Source organism: Pollicipes pollicipes, unplaced genomic scaffold (genome assembly GCF_011947565.3).
Source record: "Pollicipes pollicipes isolate AB1234 unplaced genomic scaffold, Ppol_2.1 Scaffold_1600;HRSCAF=1878_pilon_pilon_pilon, whole genome shotgun sequence".
Taxonomy (NCBI): domain Eukaryota; kingdom Metazoa; phylum Arthropoda; class Thecostraca; order Pollicipedomorpha; family Pollicipedidae; genus Pollicipes; species Pollicipes pollicipes.
The window spans coordinates 23179542-23198272 of record NW_023595962.1 but is presented as its reverse complement, the minus strand read 5'-3'; the positions used below and the strand labels follow the sequence as shown (position 1 = coordinate 23198272).

The following is an 18731-nucleotide window of genomic DNA, read 5'->3' as shown; positions in this document are numbered from 1 at the left end:
GCTCCGCTCAGCTGGCGGGGACGGGGCTGCACGGGCCCGGTCTGCGGCGGTGGAGCCGGCGCGCTGCTTCGTTCGGCTGGTGGGAGCGGGGCTGGGCGCGGCCTGCGGTGGCGGCTGGGGCTGACACACCGCCGTCAGGCTCGGGCCCAGCTGGGTTCGCACGCCTGATGTAGTCTTCCATGTCACAGTCACAGGTCTTGGCCAGTCAATCAATGGTGCTCGTGCGCTGTATCGCAGAGCACCTCGTCGCGGCATGTTTGGAGGTCAGACGCAACAACTCCGGCGAGAACGTAAGCGCGAAGCGGCTCGCCCTGTGGCGTTTGGCGGGGCCTGTGAGCTATGCAAGCTGTTACCATGTGTTTTAAAGGATGCCGTGCGCCTTGTGAAATGCTGTGCGTACCCCCGCTGTGAGATGTCTCTCGTCAAATACATTGCACCGTTGTGAGACACGCCTATTTGAGAACGAAAGGCGTCTTCTGTAGACTTAGCATGTGTGTGCCCGCCGGGCTGGCCGACACTCAACGGCTCACAGCGTTCTTGTATCACATAGGTGACCACGGTCTCTTCAATGATCCCAATATTGTATTTCCATATCCGCTGATACCTCTGCCTCGCCTCCTTTAAGCCGACCGCTTACCAACGACGAGAGGGAAACGGGAGAGCATAAGGGAAAGTGCGGCGTGCATGCAATAAGTGCAGTTCCTTTTATTTTCCCGTCAAAACTGGTCTGTTGTCTGTATATACGACACAAATTTTCGTCAACACCCCCCCTCCCCCCCGCTGCGTACATTCTGTCTGCGCGTACCTATTGGCCCATATGGAAGAAACATTCCACCAAATGCACACTACATGCAGTGACTTGTTCTCATGACGTCATAAATATCAGCGTCACGTGTGTGGGCCACCCTGCCAGTCTCTGTGGCGGCCGACGCAGCTGGTGACCAGTCCGGACAGCAGCGTGTTGTCGGCGCCCTGCCCCCCCCCCCCCCGTCGCCCGAGAACGCAGAGTCGGCCTCAGATGCAAGGCACAGTCCCGCGGCATGGGCCAGCCGTCTGATGAGGGGACCACAGGCTGGCCCATGGCCTCCCTGTGTGTCAGCTGCTGCCGTACTAAGGAGAACCAAAGCTTTGTGTGTCGCCTGGCTGTCCGGAGGGTTCAGTCGCGACCTGTCGCCAATGTCGCGCTGACATCTGTTACTGTCAGCTGCAGGCATTAGTGTCTGCTCGCGCGGCGTGCTGGCACCGAAAACGGCGCTCGCGCGTGGCCAGGTAGCTGTCCCCGGGGACAAGATTACCAGTGACGTCACAGCCCGCGGATCATGTTCCTTCGCGTCGGTGGTGTGACATTCTAATCTACCTTAAACTACTCCGGTTACCGGGTGTGCTAGTGTATTCACGCACAACAATGAGTAACAACCTGACATGACAATGCAACCATAGCTGACAGACACGGAGTGTGGCTTGCGTAGCAGCGTGATGTCCGTAACAGCGTAACGTTCGTGACTCGTCGGCTCCGCGTAACTGTAACAAGTAACAAACTGCTGGACAGTCAATAGCTTTGGCGTGGTGCATAATGACAGACACGAGAACCGACGTGGAAACACCGACGCGTCACCGTTGCTGGTTCAGGTGGATGAGGTACGCCTTGCGTTGATGAAACAATAACCTACCGACGAAATACCACGTGCACGCTGTAGGACAAAAAAAAAAACGACCGAGTACATCCAGACGGCTATCATTTGTCCCACGAAGCAATGGCAAGTACAGTCTACGTTCGTCTATCGCTTCGCTTCTTACGTGAAGTATTCTGCCGAAAGGTTTCAGGCGCGTCTCCTTCGCAGAACAAGCGACCTGAAATGGTCATGTCACGCTCCTGATCCTGCCTGACACGATCCAGCGCGAGGTCGCGTCTGGCCCGTCCACCTCACCGACGCGGTCGCGAGCACGAGCCTGACCCGGGCCTGTCCCTCCCCGGCCCCCACTTCACAGAGGCACACTTGGCACAGCTTCGGCGTTGATGACACTAGGGCCATCCGGGTCAACGAGGCTGCTCGTCTCCTCCGGTCCCCTTCTATTGTTCATTTCATCTTGCGCGCATTTCTCGTCTTACATGCATCCCGCTTCCCACCGCTAGCCCCCTTTTCTCCCTGACCCTGCTTCCACTTCAGCTTCTGCACATTTCTACGCTCTCACATCTTCCCCACCCAAGCTTCCGTTCTCCCCTTCCCAATCAATCGCCCAGTTTCTACGCTCTCCCGCTCGAGCTCCGTGCTCCGGCTAGCGGGGCAGCGCCGGCGGCATCTGGTCGGCGCGGCCATCCCGACGCGGCGCGCTGCCCGGCGAGTACGGCCGAGACGAGTAGCGGCGCAGCGGCGGGTACGGGGGCCCGAACGGCGGCGGTCCGCGGTTCCGGTTCCGGTGGGTTGTCACCAGAGCCTCGGCAGGCACGATCGGACGACGGGAGGGCACCGTGGGCGGGTGTTTCAAGCCCGGCGCTCGGCGAGACGAGGGCGGCGACGTGGGAGCGGCTGTCACCACTCGCGCGCCAGACAAGCTCGCCTTGAGCGCCTCGATCCTGTCGACATCTGTTATGGTCTCCGGCAGAGTAGAGTTCGCTTCCCCGCCGCTAGACATCACTGGCACCGGGGTCACGCTAGCGCCATCTGTGCGCGGCGGCGCGAAGGTGGAGCTCGGTGGCACGTCGTTGGGTGTCGGGCTCGTCGCTGGCGGCCGTGTGATATTAAACAGCACGTACGGCGTTGGGAGGCACATGCAGTCGCAGTGCGAGGGGAACAGAAACTTATCCATGTAGATGAGATCGCAGTCGTTGGCGTCGCGCTCGTAGACGGGCATGGTGCGGACGGTGTAGCGCTGGGTGCATCGGCAGCCGGCCGCGCACCGGCCCTGCTCGAACTTCTCCCTGCGGGCGGGGAATGACCCGTCAAAAAAACCTGACATCGTACTCCCATGAGTGGAAGATCAGAAACGCACAAGCTTACAGACGCAGGCATGAAAGAACATGGGCTAGGGTATCTTTCTCCCACGTTATATGGTTTGCCACGCAGCCAAAGATGCACACAACTGATGACGACAAATAAAAAATCGATTAAAATACTATGACTATCTCACTTGCCAATGAATCTCTACTGTCCCTGAACAACTCATAATGACATCTCGGAAAGGAAACGACCTGTACTGATGTCGGTCGCACTTCCTTCAAACAGCTCTGTTCAGCAAACAGACTAACGATGTCGCAGCATCAGTCTACTCACACGCAGTGCTCCATGTGGATGTAGGTCTCGAAGGGCGGCATGTTGATGAGCATCTTCCAGATGTGCTGCGTGTTCATGGCGTAGAAACGGCGAGCGGATCTCGACGGAGGCGCGGCAGGCCGACCCTTCGAGACAGCAGACACAGGTCAGAGGTCGATCAGAGGTCATCAACAACATGGGGCATGGGACCATTTCAGTGCTATTTACGTACCAGGCAACGCAACAGCACAAAATACGCCACGTGTGGCGCGCAGAGGGGTACTGTGCGCGAAACGAGAGAGATTGGTACGCCCGCGATGATTGTCGTAGCTAATTCAACACTTTATGACCCGGAATCGTCACATCTGTAATCAACTACTCATCAGACAGGGGTCATCAGAGTGTTTAGGGCACGTGATTTTGGTGCTCACGTCGTGTATGGATCAGGTGTCGTTTCCGCCGGCGGGCTGGCCGGGCGTAGTCGTGGTCGTCGTCCGCGCCGTCGTGGTCGCGGCGGCCGGTCGCGTAACCACCGCCTCCTGCTCCGGCCGGTAGATGACGTCCGTGTACACGGTCTCCATCACGCCCTCCAGGAGCAGGTCGACCGTGGTCTCACCGGCGACCGGCGTCTCGGTGGCGACGCCGGCCTGACTGTGCGCCCCCGGCGCCGGCCCGGCCGTGGTCCGGGCCGGTTCCATGGGTGTCGCCAGGGCCGGCGGGTCGCGCCACCAGCGGGTCGGCGTGCGGTGGCGACGGCAGGGGAAGCCAGTCAGAGGCAGCCGGCGCCGTCCACTGCGCCGCCGCCGGCTCTGCCGGCTCCGCGGCGGGCGGGGCCACAGTGGAGCGAGCTGGCGGCAGGTAGTACTGCACCTCCGGCGGCCGGTCCCTCGCGCGTCCAGTCCTCCTGCTCCTCCTGCCGCCAGTCCTCCGCCGACGGCTCCTCGCGCGTCCAGTCCTCCTGCTCCTCCTGCCGCCAGTCCTCCGCCGACGGCTCCTCGCGTGGCCAGTCCTCCAGCTCGGCGGCGAGTGCGTCGGCGAGGATCTCCTCGCCGGCGGTGATCTCGGCCAGCACGTCCTCGCCGGTGCGCACCTCTGCCCGGATCTGGGAAGGCCCCGGAGGCGAGCGCCGCTCGGCTTCAGAGAAGACCGAGGTGGACGCCGTGGCCGTGACCGGCGCTGGGGCGTCGGCCGCGGGCTGGGCGGCGACAGGAGGGGAGGGGGAGGGCGTGGGCGCCGCTGCGGGCGGCGGCAGGGTCGTGGTAGGCTCAGGGGCGCTGTCGGTCCGGTGGTGTGAGCCGCGGCGGGGCTGTCCGTCGAGTTCTCTGGCATCGCGTCGAGTGTTTCCAGGCGTGGCTGTTCTGTGACGGCGACTGACTCCTGAGCAGGCGCACTGACCTTCGGTGCGCCGCCGTCATGGAACAGGGGCCGCTTCGCCAACTGGTTGGTGCTCTTGTGGTGCAGCTTCACCAGATGCTCCTTGAGCTGAAGCGGCGCTTGTCTCGACTGAGGCAGGCCCGTCATCAGGTGGTGCTTCCGTGGCTGGTTGCCTCCAGCCCAGGGCATTGTCAAGGGCTTCTCCCAGCTTGATTATGTCTTCCAGAACGCCTTTGGTCACCACTATTCCGGAGGGCTCCGTGAAGTAGGAAAACAAAATCGCAAGCTCTTCTTCTTCGGTGAAGCCGCCCTTGTAATCCACGTTCTCTAAGAACGTCTCGCTCTCGTCATCTCTGTCACCCTCTTGTGCCGCCCCGGGCGAGCCAAAGTTTGCCGTGTCACCGACAGCTGGCGCGGCTGTCTCGAGCCTCTCTGTTGCATCAGGCCTATCGTCCGAAAATTCCCAATTCCTTGATCGAGAGGCCAGTCTGGCAACTCGCGTTGGTGACCCTGTGACCGCTGACGTCATACACATCGCTAGTCGACCGTGTTCTGCGGCCCGGGGCCCGGCTCTTGCCCGGCCGGTACTTGGCCAACAGCCGCTTCATGCCGCTAGCATCGGGGAGGGCAGCCCGCTTGCTGGCCGCCCGCGCTGGATCTGCGCAGGTACTCCTGGATCTCCTGCCTGCAGAAGGTCTGGGTCAATGCCGCGGGTCAAGGGCAGCGAATAGAGCGACCTCTGGCTCGTCAACCCGACAGATGTTTTGCGCAGTTACTTGTCAGAAGTTCACCTAGATCTGAGGTTTGTTGATCTTGAGGCTGTCAGATGACGGCGGTGTTCTGAAATACTTGCGGTTAAGGTATAACATACAAAGATTTCCAACCGCAAAAGGTTAGACCCAAAGTCGGTAAGGCAATCCAAACCTTCGAACATCAATTGATAAATACTTCGTGGAGCGTTTAGGCGAAAGCATACCGGAACGCACAACTTCTTGTCACAAACATTCTTTATCAGAGCGAAGGACACTGCGCACCATCCATCCCTCCCTGCAGGGCCCCGTGTAGCTCGCTCCGACGGCGTCGCACCAGGACGCCTCTCACCAGGAGTGGTCGCGGCCCGGCTCGCCGCACCGGGACGCCTCTCACCAGGGGAGGGGGGGGGGGGGGGGTCGCGGCCCGGCTCGTCGCACCGGGACACCTCTCACCAGCGGTGGTCGCGGCCGGCTCGTCGCACCGGGACACCTCTCACCAGCGTGGTCGCGGCCCGGCTCGTCGCACCAGGACACCTCTCACCAGCGGTAGTCGCGGCCCGGCTCGTCGCACCAGGACGCCTCTCACCAGGGGTAGTCGCGGCTCAGCTCGTCGCACCGGGACACCTCTCACCAGGGGTAGTCGCGGCTCAGCTCGTCACACCAGGACGCCTCTCACCAGCGGTGGTCGCGGCTCAGCTCGTCGCACCAGGACACCTCTCACCAGGTGTAGTCGCGGCCCGGCTCGTCGCACCAGGTCGGGCTGGGCATGTTCGGCGAGCCCTGGCAGGACAGCGGCGGCTGCACGCGGCGCATCGACTTGCCGAAGCGGCTCGTGCCGGCTGAACAATTGAGCCCGGTGCCGACCGCCAGCCTCCCTGCCTGCCGAGCAGAGGGAAAAGAGGAAGTCAGACAGCCGGCTGACATGGGGCGCACGTGCACTTGGGACATTGCAACGGGGTGCGCGCATTGTGCAACATTGTTTGCAATTTTGCAATATTTTTCTAATTGCTTGTATGCGGCCTTCGAACAATGCGAAAAGAATGGAGATGGTCCTTGAACTCTTCGACGCTTTGCTTTTGCTGTAATTTGCTCTTGCAACATTCTGCAACTTTTACAACCATTCAGAAGCTCTTTCTTAACGCTCTGGTGCTTTGTGGGCACGCTGAATGTGGCTTTAGAGCGCTGCGCTGCGTTGTTCGGCCGACAAGACTCTTGCAGGGTTTTGCATTTTTGGCAACAATTTTGGCAGTTGTTTTTTACGTTTATATTTGCGAGGCCTGTGAGGACGTGGGGTCTTTTCTTCATGCCCCTTTTCTTTCAATGCTAGCAGAGTCCTCATATGTTCAAGTCACCTGGTCGTCTTGAAAACGCATTTGGTTATCTCCCGCGCCCCGTGCTCCCTCCCTCCAGAACGGTATACAGTTATAAGGCTGGCCAGTTCCTGGTGAGACGCATAGGTACTGCACTGCCCTGGGTCGAGGCTGAGGCTGAGATCAGGACCTAATGGTCTCGAGAGGAAGCCGTGGAGTGGTTCTTCTCCCGCTATACCCGCCTGACACGACTTTCTATAGGTTTCTACCGCCTTCCCGGGCGTCTCGCCTGCTCGCCTCAGTCTGTCTTCGGTTTCAATGTTAGTTGACTTTAGGCGCAGTTCTGACCCGTCCACCCCTCTTCTTACGCTGGGTTGCCATTCCTCCCCCTATCCTTACAGACTAAGCTCTTCCATTCTGTTACATATATTCCCTTCCATTGTCACGATCATTTACGATGCAGTTATCTTTCCACATCTGTTCATACCTACTCAACACTGGCCCCACAATTTTGCTTTTCTAGTCCCCTCCAGTGGCACACGGGGTTGGAGTGGTTACCACTGTCCAATGCGCAACATTTTTGGGAACCTTGAGCACACATCTGCAATGCTAATTCCTTTTGATCTCAACCCATCAGGTTCTGTCACGCGAGACTTTCGGGTACATTCAGGTGAGGGTAAACACGTATAACTAACCGTCCTTTCCGCCAATACAGGAGCCTCTCACCCTACGTGTCGCCCACTAAGGATGAAAGCCTTATGTAGCGTCCTTGCCTCTAAGGCGGGCCTGCCCTTCTCACATGCATTTCCTGGCTGAGGTTTTATGCCGTCTTCGCCGAGCACGACATGTTTCGTAAACGTCTTTACCAGAGACATATGACAGCTACACCGGGTCACACCTGCCACAAACTCCAGTGGACACCGTCCGTGTTTTATGAGAGCCATCAAGACTGTCTACGCCAGCTTAAGCTGGCAAAGAGCTGGACAACACACGGCTCACGGTCGGAAGAGCACGGCTGTCGCACGAGTACACGGTACACAGGAGCACGCAGATGGCAGGGGTACAGGACGACAGAAAACCACGTGGTTGGAGTTAAGAACACTGCCTCAAGTGTACACGGCGGTACACGAGGCGGATGTTTGACTTAAAAGTACACAGATGAGGTAGGAGTACCAGACTGAAGTAGGACCAACCGACTGACAGCGGAGTACACGGCTGGTAGAACAGCACGAGGTTGATGGAGGAGTACACTGATGACAGCGGAGTACACGGCTGATAGAACAGCACGGGATTGATAGAGGAGTACACTGATGGCAGCGGAGTGCACGGCTGATGAACAGCGCGAGGTTGATGGAGGAGTACACCGATGACAGCGGAGTACACGGCCGATAGAACAGCACGAGGTTGATGGAGAAGTACACTGATGATAGTGGAGTACACGGCTGATAGAGCAGCACGGGATTGATAGAGGAGTACACTGATCGCAGCGGAGTGCACGGCTGATGAACAGCACGAGGTTGATGGAGGAGTACACTGATGACAGCAGAGTACACGGCTGATAGAACAGCACGAGGCTGATAGAGAAGTACACTGATGGCAGCGGAGTATACGGATGATGAACAGCACAAGGTTGATAGAGTGCACTGATGGCAGCGGAGTATACTGACGCTGGAAGAACAAACGGTTGACATACGAGCACGCGCGTTGCCGAAGAATACTTGGAAAACATAGCTGATTTGGGGTACATTTATGACACAGAAGTGCACGGTTGACGGCTGGGTACATGGCTGACAGAAGGGTACTGGGTTGACAGCGGAGGACACAGCTTACGAAGGAGTACACGCATGGGAAAGCGTGCAGCGGCATATAGGATACATGTCTGACATAAATGTAAATAGTTCACGCAGGAGTACACCAGTGACTGAGAGGCACACGGCGGATAGAGGAGAGTACCACGATCATGGGCGTCACATGATACGCTCTCGGGGGACCCGAGGGGCCCCCAATCTGACTTAACCACCATGATCCTCAGAGCTCCCTCTTATTGTGGGCAAAAAGGAATGCTGGACGAATGAAATGCATACAATTTCCTTCAACTTCTGGAACACCAGATACCCACCTTAAGACATAACTATAGGTTTCGTCCTAATGTTACATCACAGAGCGTCCTGTCTGGAGTGTGCATTTTTTTGCTGTCATTCGGACTTCCTTATGTGCTAGGTCAGCCTGCAGTTATCGGCAGATTTTTCACACAATAACCCACGGTTTGACTAAAAAAATCGCTGCCAGATCTGGCAGCTTTTAAGCACACGGTGGCTGGTGGCATTCACCTGTTTGCGAGGGCTGCACGACAAACCGTGCGCAGCGAACCGTGCAGACATGACGGCAATAACCGGGAGTTTCACACATAATCATTTGCTTGTCTTACAGATCTCTCATTTTTCTCGAGTGTGATGTTTTGTCAACGGGGCAGCATGCAGGATTTTGCCAGTGGAGAGATGCTCAAATGAAAGCCAACTTTGGCGTGCCGGGAGCATGCTATTACATTGTGTTTTAATGTAAATGCCCAAAATCCTGGAAAAGTCGGGTTTTGGGGATAATCGAGGTCAAGCTTACCGGCTGAGCCCCCCAACCGATTTGAAAAGTGACACCCCTGACCACGGAAGAAGAGAACGCGGTCGACGGACGAGTGCATGGCTGACATGGCGGCAAAGGGCTCTCAGCCAGGTGAACACGGGACCGGCGTGCGAATAGGTGACTGATGGGAGTGATGGGACTGATGGGAGTGATTCAGGGTCCCTTCTGACACAGGACCCTTGTGTAGGACCTAGCTCCTAGGTGTCCCTAGCTGGTCAAGAAATGCACTGCTTTACAGAGGGTTGAAATAAGGAGCGTTAAGAAAATGCTAGAAATCCCAAACTACGTTACAAATTTTGTGCATGCTAATTTTAGCAAATTTTAGGAGAATAAACAATGGGCAAAAAAGTGCACAGTTAAAAGAGCAATACAGAGTTGACAACGGAGTGTATGGCTAGCAGAGGACTGTACGGCTGACCGAGGAGTACACGGTCGACAGAGCCATACAAAGTTGACGAGGGAGTCGCTCTGCCCCCATGGCTAACAGAGGACGGCACGGATGACCGAGAAGTACACGGTCGACAGAGTAATACAAAGTTGACGAGGGAGTCGCTCTGCCCCCATGGCTAACAGAGGACGGCACGGGTGACCGAGGAGTACACGGTCGACAGACATCCGACATCAGCTGGGACCACAGCTCCGCGTCACGCAGCCGGACCCCCATCCAGCGGCTGGCGCCGGCAGCCAGAGGGGGCAGAGCGAGCATGAACACGGGACGCGGTGGAACGTGCCCCCGAACGCCTGCCGGCAGAGAGCGAGTGGCGGCCGGCGAGAGCACGGGGGGGGGGAGGGGGCGTATTGAGCCGCGATGCCAACCGGTGGCCATCAACGGCCCCGCAAGGACGTGGCCCACATCTGCTGGCATCACGTGACCCGCCGTATTGGCACGTTGCCAGGTCGGGCCCGTGGATCAGGCCAATCTCCTCGTGGCACGGAATCGCCCAGATGCAGTCGTCACGTTCCCATAGTTCACTCGTGCATTTTCCGCAGCGTCACGCCAGCGGTCCAAACACAATATCGCACGGCTAGTTCGGCCGCGATTAGGGCGGACATTCGCTTTTTAGTGGACATTTTCGTAGCCGTAACCACGCCTTAAATGTTAACGGAGCATATTTCTGTTTGGGATCATTTGATCGAGTCAAAACATAAGGGCTCGAGCATTCGAATCTGCGGCCACACGTTACTGAGGCACGGACCCCGCTCCCGCCCCAGTGGTAACTAGCCCTATGCCTGCCACCCAGCGCACCCGCAACTAAGATGTTGGTCCCTCGTGTTCACGCTCGCTGTGCCATGAGCACGATAGGCTCCGTTTTGAGTGCTCTGCCTATCACGGCAAGGCCAGCAGGACGATGTATTGACACTTGGATAGCGAGTGCCGGCTCTCTGCAGAGGTATCATGGAAACGTTCGCCCGCATCAAATCTAATTTATATATTGGAAGGTTACACACGGAATACGTGAGTGCACCATGGAGTTGAATAACAGCGAAGCGGTGTCTGTTGTGGCATCCCATCCCTCTCCGGCGTAAGAGGTCTCCGATGCCTGCCAACAGCGTGATTTTCACCCGTCGGCGGAGTTGGTTTCGGCACTGCCCCACGTGCGGACGCGATGCGCCTGCTCCGGCGAAAGCTCGACCGAGCGTCCTTGACTCGTGAAACACCTGAGCTTTATCACAGGTGAGAGTGGCCGCCTCCGTGTGGGTCGAGTGTCCGGTTCGAGGGGCTATCGCCCACCATCGCCCTGTCGGCCGCCAACTCTGCCCTGCGAGCCTTGACCAGACCATGAAAAGCAGCCAAAGGCCGTCCTGGCGGCCGTTGAGGAACCGTTGGGAGTTCTGCAAGCGGAGGACCCGCGCCACATTCGGGTCAACCGCGCCCGTGTGGCGATCTTAATCGATGAGGCGGACCAACGCAACACGAGATGACCCGAAGAAAACATCAAGGCAGCAGAAAGCACGTGCCATCGGGAGAAGGGAGCAGTGGATTGGACAGGGACATGGTCAGGGTTGGTGTCACACCCGTCGGTGGCCTATACTGTGCGTGTAAATCGGGAGCAGTCAGTAAACGCGCGCAGAACTGGGAGTGTGGAAATTGTGAAATGCTCGCACTCGATGGTCGGGGTGTCTTCTGTTCTCATAAACTGAACGCACCGATAAAGGCAAATCCGTGCTTCTTCTCTTTCTGCTAATCCTGCACGATTGACCACGAGTGTGACGGCGAGGTTTGCCAAAGTTCCTTCATGCAAGATGCGTTGTTGTCGCAGGATTTCCGTCCACGTGTCTTATCTTAACCCACCTGAACCCTGAAACCATCATGCAGGCCCGCTCTCCACTGCAAACGCACTGGGTGATGCTCTCAAGATGTGGTCAGATGTCAGCAACTGGAATATCCCATGTCGCGTATATCCTTCCAGATCTCCAGATTAAGAATATCCCAGCTTCCATTTAGTGGATCTCCCCAGTATGTATGTGAGCAAGACCATCCTGGCATCCTGCAAGACCATCCAGACCCTGCTAACCAGATCCGCAGACAGAGCGCCTTCGCAATGGCGGGTCGCATGATGAACCGGTCGGTATCCGTGAGGGCTGGTGGACTGGTCCAGTCTGGAGCTGCCGTCTGGTGGACTGGTCCAGTCTGGAGCCGCCGTCTGGTGGACTGGTCCGGTCTGGAGCTGCCGTCTGGTGGACCGTTCCAGTCTGCAGCTGCCGTCTGGTGGACTGGTGCAGTCTGGAGCTGCAGTCTGGTGGACTGATCCAGTATGGAGCCGCAGTCTGATGGACAGGTCCGGTCTGCAGCTGTCGTCTGGTGGACTGTTCCAGTCTGGAGCTGCCGTCTGGTGGACTGATCCAGTCTGGAGCTGCAGTATGGTGGACTGATCCAGTATGGAGCCGCAGTCTGGTGGACTGGTCCAGTCTGCAGCTGCCGTCTGGTGGACTGGTCCATTCTGGAGCTGCCGTCTGGTGGACTGATCCAGTCTGGAGCTGCCATCTGGTGGACTGGTCCAGTCTGCAGCTGCCGTCTGGTGGACCCTTCCAGTCTGCAGCTGCCGTCCGGTGGTCTGTTCCAGTCTGTAGCTGCCGTCTGGTGGACTGGCCCAGTCTGAAGCTGCCGTCTAGTGGGCTGGTCCGGCCTGAACTGCCGTCTGGTGGACTGGTCCGGCCTGAACTGCCGTCTGACCACAGCCCGGCCTGGTCCGACCTGATCCGCTCAGGCTTCAAACTTTCAGTTTCAACCGCTGACCCTCATACGCACGTGACGCGGACTGAATCTTCCGTTTTCAGGTGATCTCGCCGTCACGTTCTCTTCGTCACGTGACGCTGATGACGGGGCGTGAGCTCCCTCGTGGCGGTCACTCTGTCCACCAGCGCTACGCCAGCTACGTTCAGGTCAGCGGCCGGATTGATGACCGATGCTGGAGTGCACCTGCCCTGCGGACGGGCCACTCTTGTTGTCTATAACGGGTCCGTGGATTTAACGCCAGTGTAAATAGAAATATGAGCTAAAATTTGCACGGATATGCCCAGGTCTCGTTGGCTTGAGAAGTTCTGGAATCCATCTGGAAACTGTCATGTAGAATAGTTTTTTAAGCCTGTGTGCTAGCCGTCTTGAAATGGATGCAACATGGTCTATGCAGTCAGCGCGTCCAAAAACCCCAATTAACAACAATTCACAAGAGTGCACCGACGCCCGGCGTTACAGTCTCCATGTGCCTCGCCGCGTCAGCCCTGCAGCTATCACCAGGCGGCGGTCTGCCGGAGGGCGAGGGCGACGATGCATCGGAAAGTGGTGCTCTCCAACGCTCTGTGAGATACGCCGGCCTGCGTGTGGAGGGCGTGCCGGACCACAGGCCTCACCAGCGTGACGTTTAGGCTGACCCCCGGGACGTGTTGGCCCGTACAGCACCGCGGCGTAATGGCACGGCGACTTGATCCCTGTTGCTCGCACTGCCGTGAAGGCTCATTCAGTGCAGAGAAACCACCTCGAAATTGCACAGATGAATTCCCTGGTCAGGGGGTGACCGGCATTCTGTCCCGACATTTGATGACTCTTAAAAACGAAGATTCGGTGCCCTTTGTGGTGCCCTCTGGAATTGGGTGTCTCTTGAAAACAAAGGTGCTGGTGCTCAAAGACAAACGCTTTAGTGCTCCTTCGCCGACCGTGCTGATCCGTATTTTGTTAAGGACGCGGTACGGACATTGCGGTGCTCTGGAATTAGGTGACTGATGCAAGTTTTCTAACCTTTAATATACCCTAGTCATTTGGAGCGTCTTGAAAATAAACATTATGTGGTTCTGACGTGAAGGTTTTCGTGCCCTTTCACCCTGTGATTATGGCGCCCCTTCGGGCTGATAAAACGCTATGGAGGCCCAAGGGGTGGAGAGCATGGGCCCCATGCCTCCCTCCTCTCTGGATCCGGCCCTGCCTACGGGGAAAATTTCCGCGCTTGTTCTTTGGTTTGGTTCTTTGGTTGCCTATTCGGTTCCGGCTTACTTACAACCATTTCCCAACCGGCAAGCGAGCACAGTGCAACTTCATGTTTGTCTGATTATCAGGCATCTCAAAGCGGGCTTAAATAAAAGGATGATTTGCAGAAAGTGAACACATTTATATGTCATAGTCGTATGCAGGAAAGAGTAGTTGGACATGCGGATGTTTGTGTCATAAAAGGTATTGCTGGACGTGCCGCAGATATGATTTCCTTTTGACAAAAATACTTCACTTTCATCACTTCTAGCATTGAACAAATATGCCACCTTACCAAGCAATCTGCATGTGATTGTCCTGAAAAACTTGTTGCTCAACTTTTGAAGAAATTTGCTACTTTTTGACCAAAACCGTTTTGAGATGTGCTACTTTACGACCAATGACTGCAAAGATACAGGTCCGTCAAAAGTCCGCCAAAAGCGCGGCTAGGCGGATCGAAAGGCGTACAAAATTTTCAGTGGCCCATCTCACGACTCACTTGGCCTCGTTCGTAAGCGCGCGCAGTCTCGACTGCAGACCAGTGGTAACTGATGTGCTTTGCACTTATACGCGCATGCCGACTTCCACAAGTTTTCCAGGCTTGGTGAAAGCCGGGGTCGGTGGAACGCCTTTCAGATGGAGGCTGAAGACAGGCCTACCGCCGATCGATAACCCGGCGGCTTTAATCACTTGGCCGCATATGCGGTAGTCCCTCCACCTGCTGGTACAAGCTGTCGCTTCGGTTGAACAGTTACAGAACATCATTCCGTCGGGGAATCGGGTGGTCAAGCTGGTCGTCGGGTTCTTTGGGTGGAATTCACCAGCAGGGCATCTCGTGCGGCATGGCACGAGCGAGACCATCACAGGTGTGAGAGCTTTCCGCTCCTTGCACGGAGATGGCGTCAAAGACTAAGCTAATGGAGCCAGACGCATGCGGCAACCGATACCAATGCGTCTAACCTATGGGTTGGGAAATCATCCACCCGTGAGAGTATAACAGGTGGGTTCTCACCGATGTACATACATAGCTTGCACGCTAATCGACAAAGCACATTGCTTAAAAGGTATCTTCCACGAATCTGGCCAAAGTCAAAAAGTTGAATCGACTGAGCAGATAAACTTCATTAACCTGTGGTCCTAGCTGCCTGCCTAGCTGCCTGCCTACCTAACTGCGACCAACTAACCTAACACATATTGGTTAGATATCAGCCAGGATACAAACAGCAAGACACGAGTGCAGTTTCCACGGACCGATATCAGTGGAACACATTGCTTGCGAGGTCGGCTGCCAAAGCGGTGACACTCGTCGCTTTTGCAGATCACCGACACGGCTACGTGTCGGCCAGTTATAAGGTCCGATGGGGTTGACACGCTCGCTTACAACCTGCCGTCGGCGGCTGGTGTCGCGTCGAAATCGGCTCTGGAGGATGACATCCGACTTTTTCGTCATAAACGCCGCAAAACGAGCGGGTCCGTTGTTAACACACGAGAACGAGAGAACGAACGTTGTTTACACACGAGAACGCTGGACCGCCTGCGCATGTCGACCCACTGTTCTGCCAATACGACTGTCCTTCGTTTTCTACTTCGTCAGAATATGCCGATCCCTTATTACTGCGAGACTGAGTCGTTGAAGGCTGAACCCGGTTTGGACCCATGCTCTTCAATTTTGTTTTTGTCAGTTGAAAATGTTACCGTTTCCATGTAAATCCAGCGGCGAAGTGGAATGGTAGTGATAGTGCAGTGTCGCAGGGAAATCCCGCCGAACCAAACAGTTTGCATGCTTAGCTTCTTATCCGGCACAACCTTTACAAAGTTCCACTTCACATTGCTGAAAACTGCATGAACTTGCAATTAAACGGTTGCAATGGCATCGGCTTCCAGAAAGCGCGACGACTGGACGGGGTCGCGCAAGATGAAGATGTTCTCATTGCTAAAATAAGACTCGCCTGGTCTGCACCTTCGCTCGTGACCAGATATTGTGAACGACTTCAGTTAGCAGCCTTTGGCCCTTCTTCCCCTGCGCACGTACTGTACCACGTGCGCAATCGAGTACGCGCGTACTCCAGAACGTGAATGCTCGAATACGTGCGCCCCCGATGAAGAAACGCTAGCCGGTGGACAGCCGCCTTCTCGACGTAACACAAGACCATCACGGTAAAAGAAGAGCCCAAAGATGCCCACCCAGGCGACCGCACCTTGATTTGTTTGGTTCCGTTGGCCTTGGATAAAAAAACGCCCCTTTGGGCTACACAGACAGTTTATGAGAGCAGTAGAGTTGATGGGATCGGCGCCAGGTGTAAGGCGCGGGCCGCGTGCCCGGCCTGGTCACAGATCCGGGGTCTGACCCCGCCCATAACCACCACGTGCTGCAGCTCGACCTGGCGCGTACTCGGAGTGGAGGCGGGGGCGGGGCGCCGGCACGCCCAGCCCTCTAACGGCGGGCGGGTGCCATGTCCCTGAGTGGTGGGGTGGGACGCTCAGGTATGTAAAGGCATGTTGGTGGCATGTGCCTCCGGTGGTAGCACGTGTCTTGAAATGATGTTTGAAAGCCCACCCATTTATTTCACTTCAAAATCGCCTTGAAGGGAAAAGTGGTCCACCCTCTCATAAACACGATACCTCAGGGGTATACGGCTTGTTCCATGAGTCATGCACGCTTCAGTAATTAATAATTTATCCACACGATAATAAAGATCGATAGCGTCTGCGTCAGTGGGCTCATTACTAGCGTTTGCTGCTCTTAAAAGCGACCATTTTTAAACGCCAAGAGCAGAGACGTAAACCAGATTTAGTCAACGCAACAGGGAGGCCTTAGTTGTATGATCTCACTGGGCATGCCAGACACAGCGTGTAAGGCACGGGTGTCGATTTGTATTGTTATGTGAGGGGCCCTGACTCCGCTCAATGCCATACATAGCGTGTGAGGCACGGGTGTCGATCTGTATTGTTATGTGAGGGCCCTGCCCCCCCCCCCCCCCGTTGAGCTGGGCACACTCAATTTTGGTTTGGGCCCCCAATATATTGGGTTGGAATATTACAAAGACGTAAGAAGGAGTTGACCATTACGCAAAGACAATATTCTTTGATCCTTTTTCGCAGTGGCATCGGCATGGAACGTGCAGCTGGGCAATTTCAGTCCACAACCTTAATAGCATATCCTCGACTGAGGGGAAACTTCAGACGCTGGGGCAAACTGCTTTGCAATTCGATTTCTTTTTTTGTCCGTCAAACGTAAGCCCAGACCAAGTTATAGAAAAGAGACATTTATGTTCTGGATGTGTTGAGGATCTGAGCAAACAGCTCCGGAATACAGGAATGACCCAAGTATTTCATGGCTAGGCTTGCCCCCGTCCACCACAACCAAAAATAAGTGTCACCGTCCACGGCCCCCCCTAAACGTGTGTCTGTGTCGCCCAAAGGCGGAAGGGGCACGTGCCTCCAGTGCCCCATCCCCTCCGGGTACCTTTCTCTAAGACTGGTATGAAGCTTAAATCAGAGACTGTTTTCCAGTGATACAACAACCGCAACATAAATTGCCTTTCGCCAAAAACAGATCGGGTTACATCCTTTGACAAAATCATGTGGGAGAGGAGAGGTCGTCGGATCCCCGGCTCGGCCATTCAATCATTTACGAAAATCGACACCCCTGGTGTGCGGCACATGAAGCGCTGTGCACATTAAGTGCAAACTGCACTATTCACTTTCATTCTGCAATACACTGCATTGTTAAACAGCCCACACGACATGGGCGCCATCCTGCACGCTCGCCCGCCGTCATGGGGGCGGATGGGAACACGGGCGTGGCGAGGGCTTGAAATGTGCGAACTGTGCGAAATCGAGGCTCAAGAGGCAACATTAGTGTTTGTCTTACCATCTGGGACGGCTATCGCGTTGACCATACCCCCTCTGAATTTACCCCTCGCAGATATGGCACACCGCCATTCGTTGAATGAGACACTAGGCATGATGTTAGTTCCTTCGTGCAGAGGCGGCCGTTTCGATCAATAATAAGTGTTCATTCCATCGGCTTAAATCTCTGTGTTTCTCAGCGTCCTCCACTCATGACCCTGGCCGGACCATGTGTTCAATCGCGGCGGATCTGCCCGATTCATAGTCCCTCCAGCCCGCCGAACCCGTCGTATCTGGCCCTCCATACGGGCCACGCCTTCAAGCTCGGGGATCTGCCCAACCCAGGATCCCTCCAGCCCGCTGAGTCTGTCGTACCTGTTACTCCACATGGGCGCCTGTTTTATATTCTCGACGCCCTCCGTCGTAACGATATCGGACGGCTCATGACATCAGCACGCGACGGCCACGCTTAAACAAGGCCGCGGTAGCACGGGCAACGACAAACGTCTTGACAAATGTGGCAGGTGTTGCGGTTGCTCGCACGGTAGCGCCAACGCAGAACACCGGCTCGCCAAGCCGGCAAACTGTGCACCAACTCGCATTATCGGAGACGTCGCCGCGACAAAACGCGTTGTCGCATCACCTGACAAGATTAAATGGGAAAGGGCGTGGCGGAAGACGTTCAACCGACAACCACTTACCGTTAGTAGGACGAAGAGTATGCTGGGAAGATTCATGGCTTCCGTCAGGCTGACCGCCTGCGGCTACACAGATTGCGACTGGCACCTGCCGCTGTTCATGCTGCACGCCTTCAGCCTCATGCTGGCCGCCGCCGCCGCACTGCACTCCCCGGCGCGGAGGAGCCCGCGCTGCCGCCGCACGCGGCTCTTTCGCCGAGGCACTGCCAGTTGCGAGGAAAGTGGAGCTACGCCGGCAATGTGGGTCAGGCAGCGCAGCCGCCGCCGGCGGGTCAGTCTAACCCGACGGGGGCGGCGGCGCGAGTTCAATGCCTGCCGACTGACCGGTGACTAACACCGGTCGGAGAAAGTGACCCCCGAAGTCACGGACCAGCCCTACCCACGGCGGCCCCGCC

General features: G+C 56.4%; 1 protein-coding gene across 1 annotated transcript; it reads right to left on the bottom strand.

The window, feature by feature from the left end:
* Positions 1–7: 7 nt before the first annotated feature.
* On the bottom strand, positions 8–18616 carry LOC119114735 (uncharacterized). The gene is made up of 9 exons (XM_037238754.1): positions 18340–18616; positions 6099–6256; positions 5262–5310; positions 4647–4733; positions 4117–4353; positions 3782–3838; positions 3273–3397; positions 2348–2920; positions 8–11 (listed from the first exon to the last, which is right to left on the bottom strand). Exons 1-9 carry the CDS (start codon positions 18373–18375, stop codon positions 8–10), a joined length of 1326 nt encoding a protein of 441 aa, XP_037094649.1. The 5' UTR covers positions 18376–18616.
* Between the last annotated feature and the right edge of the window lie 115 nt (positions 18617–18731).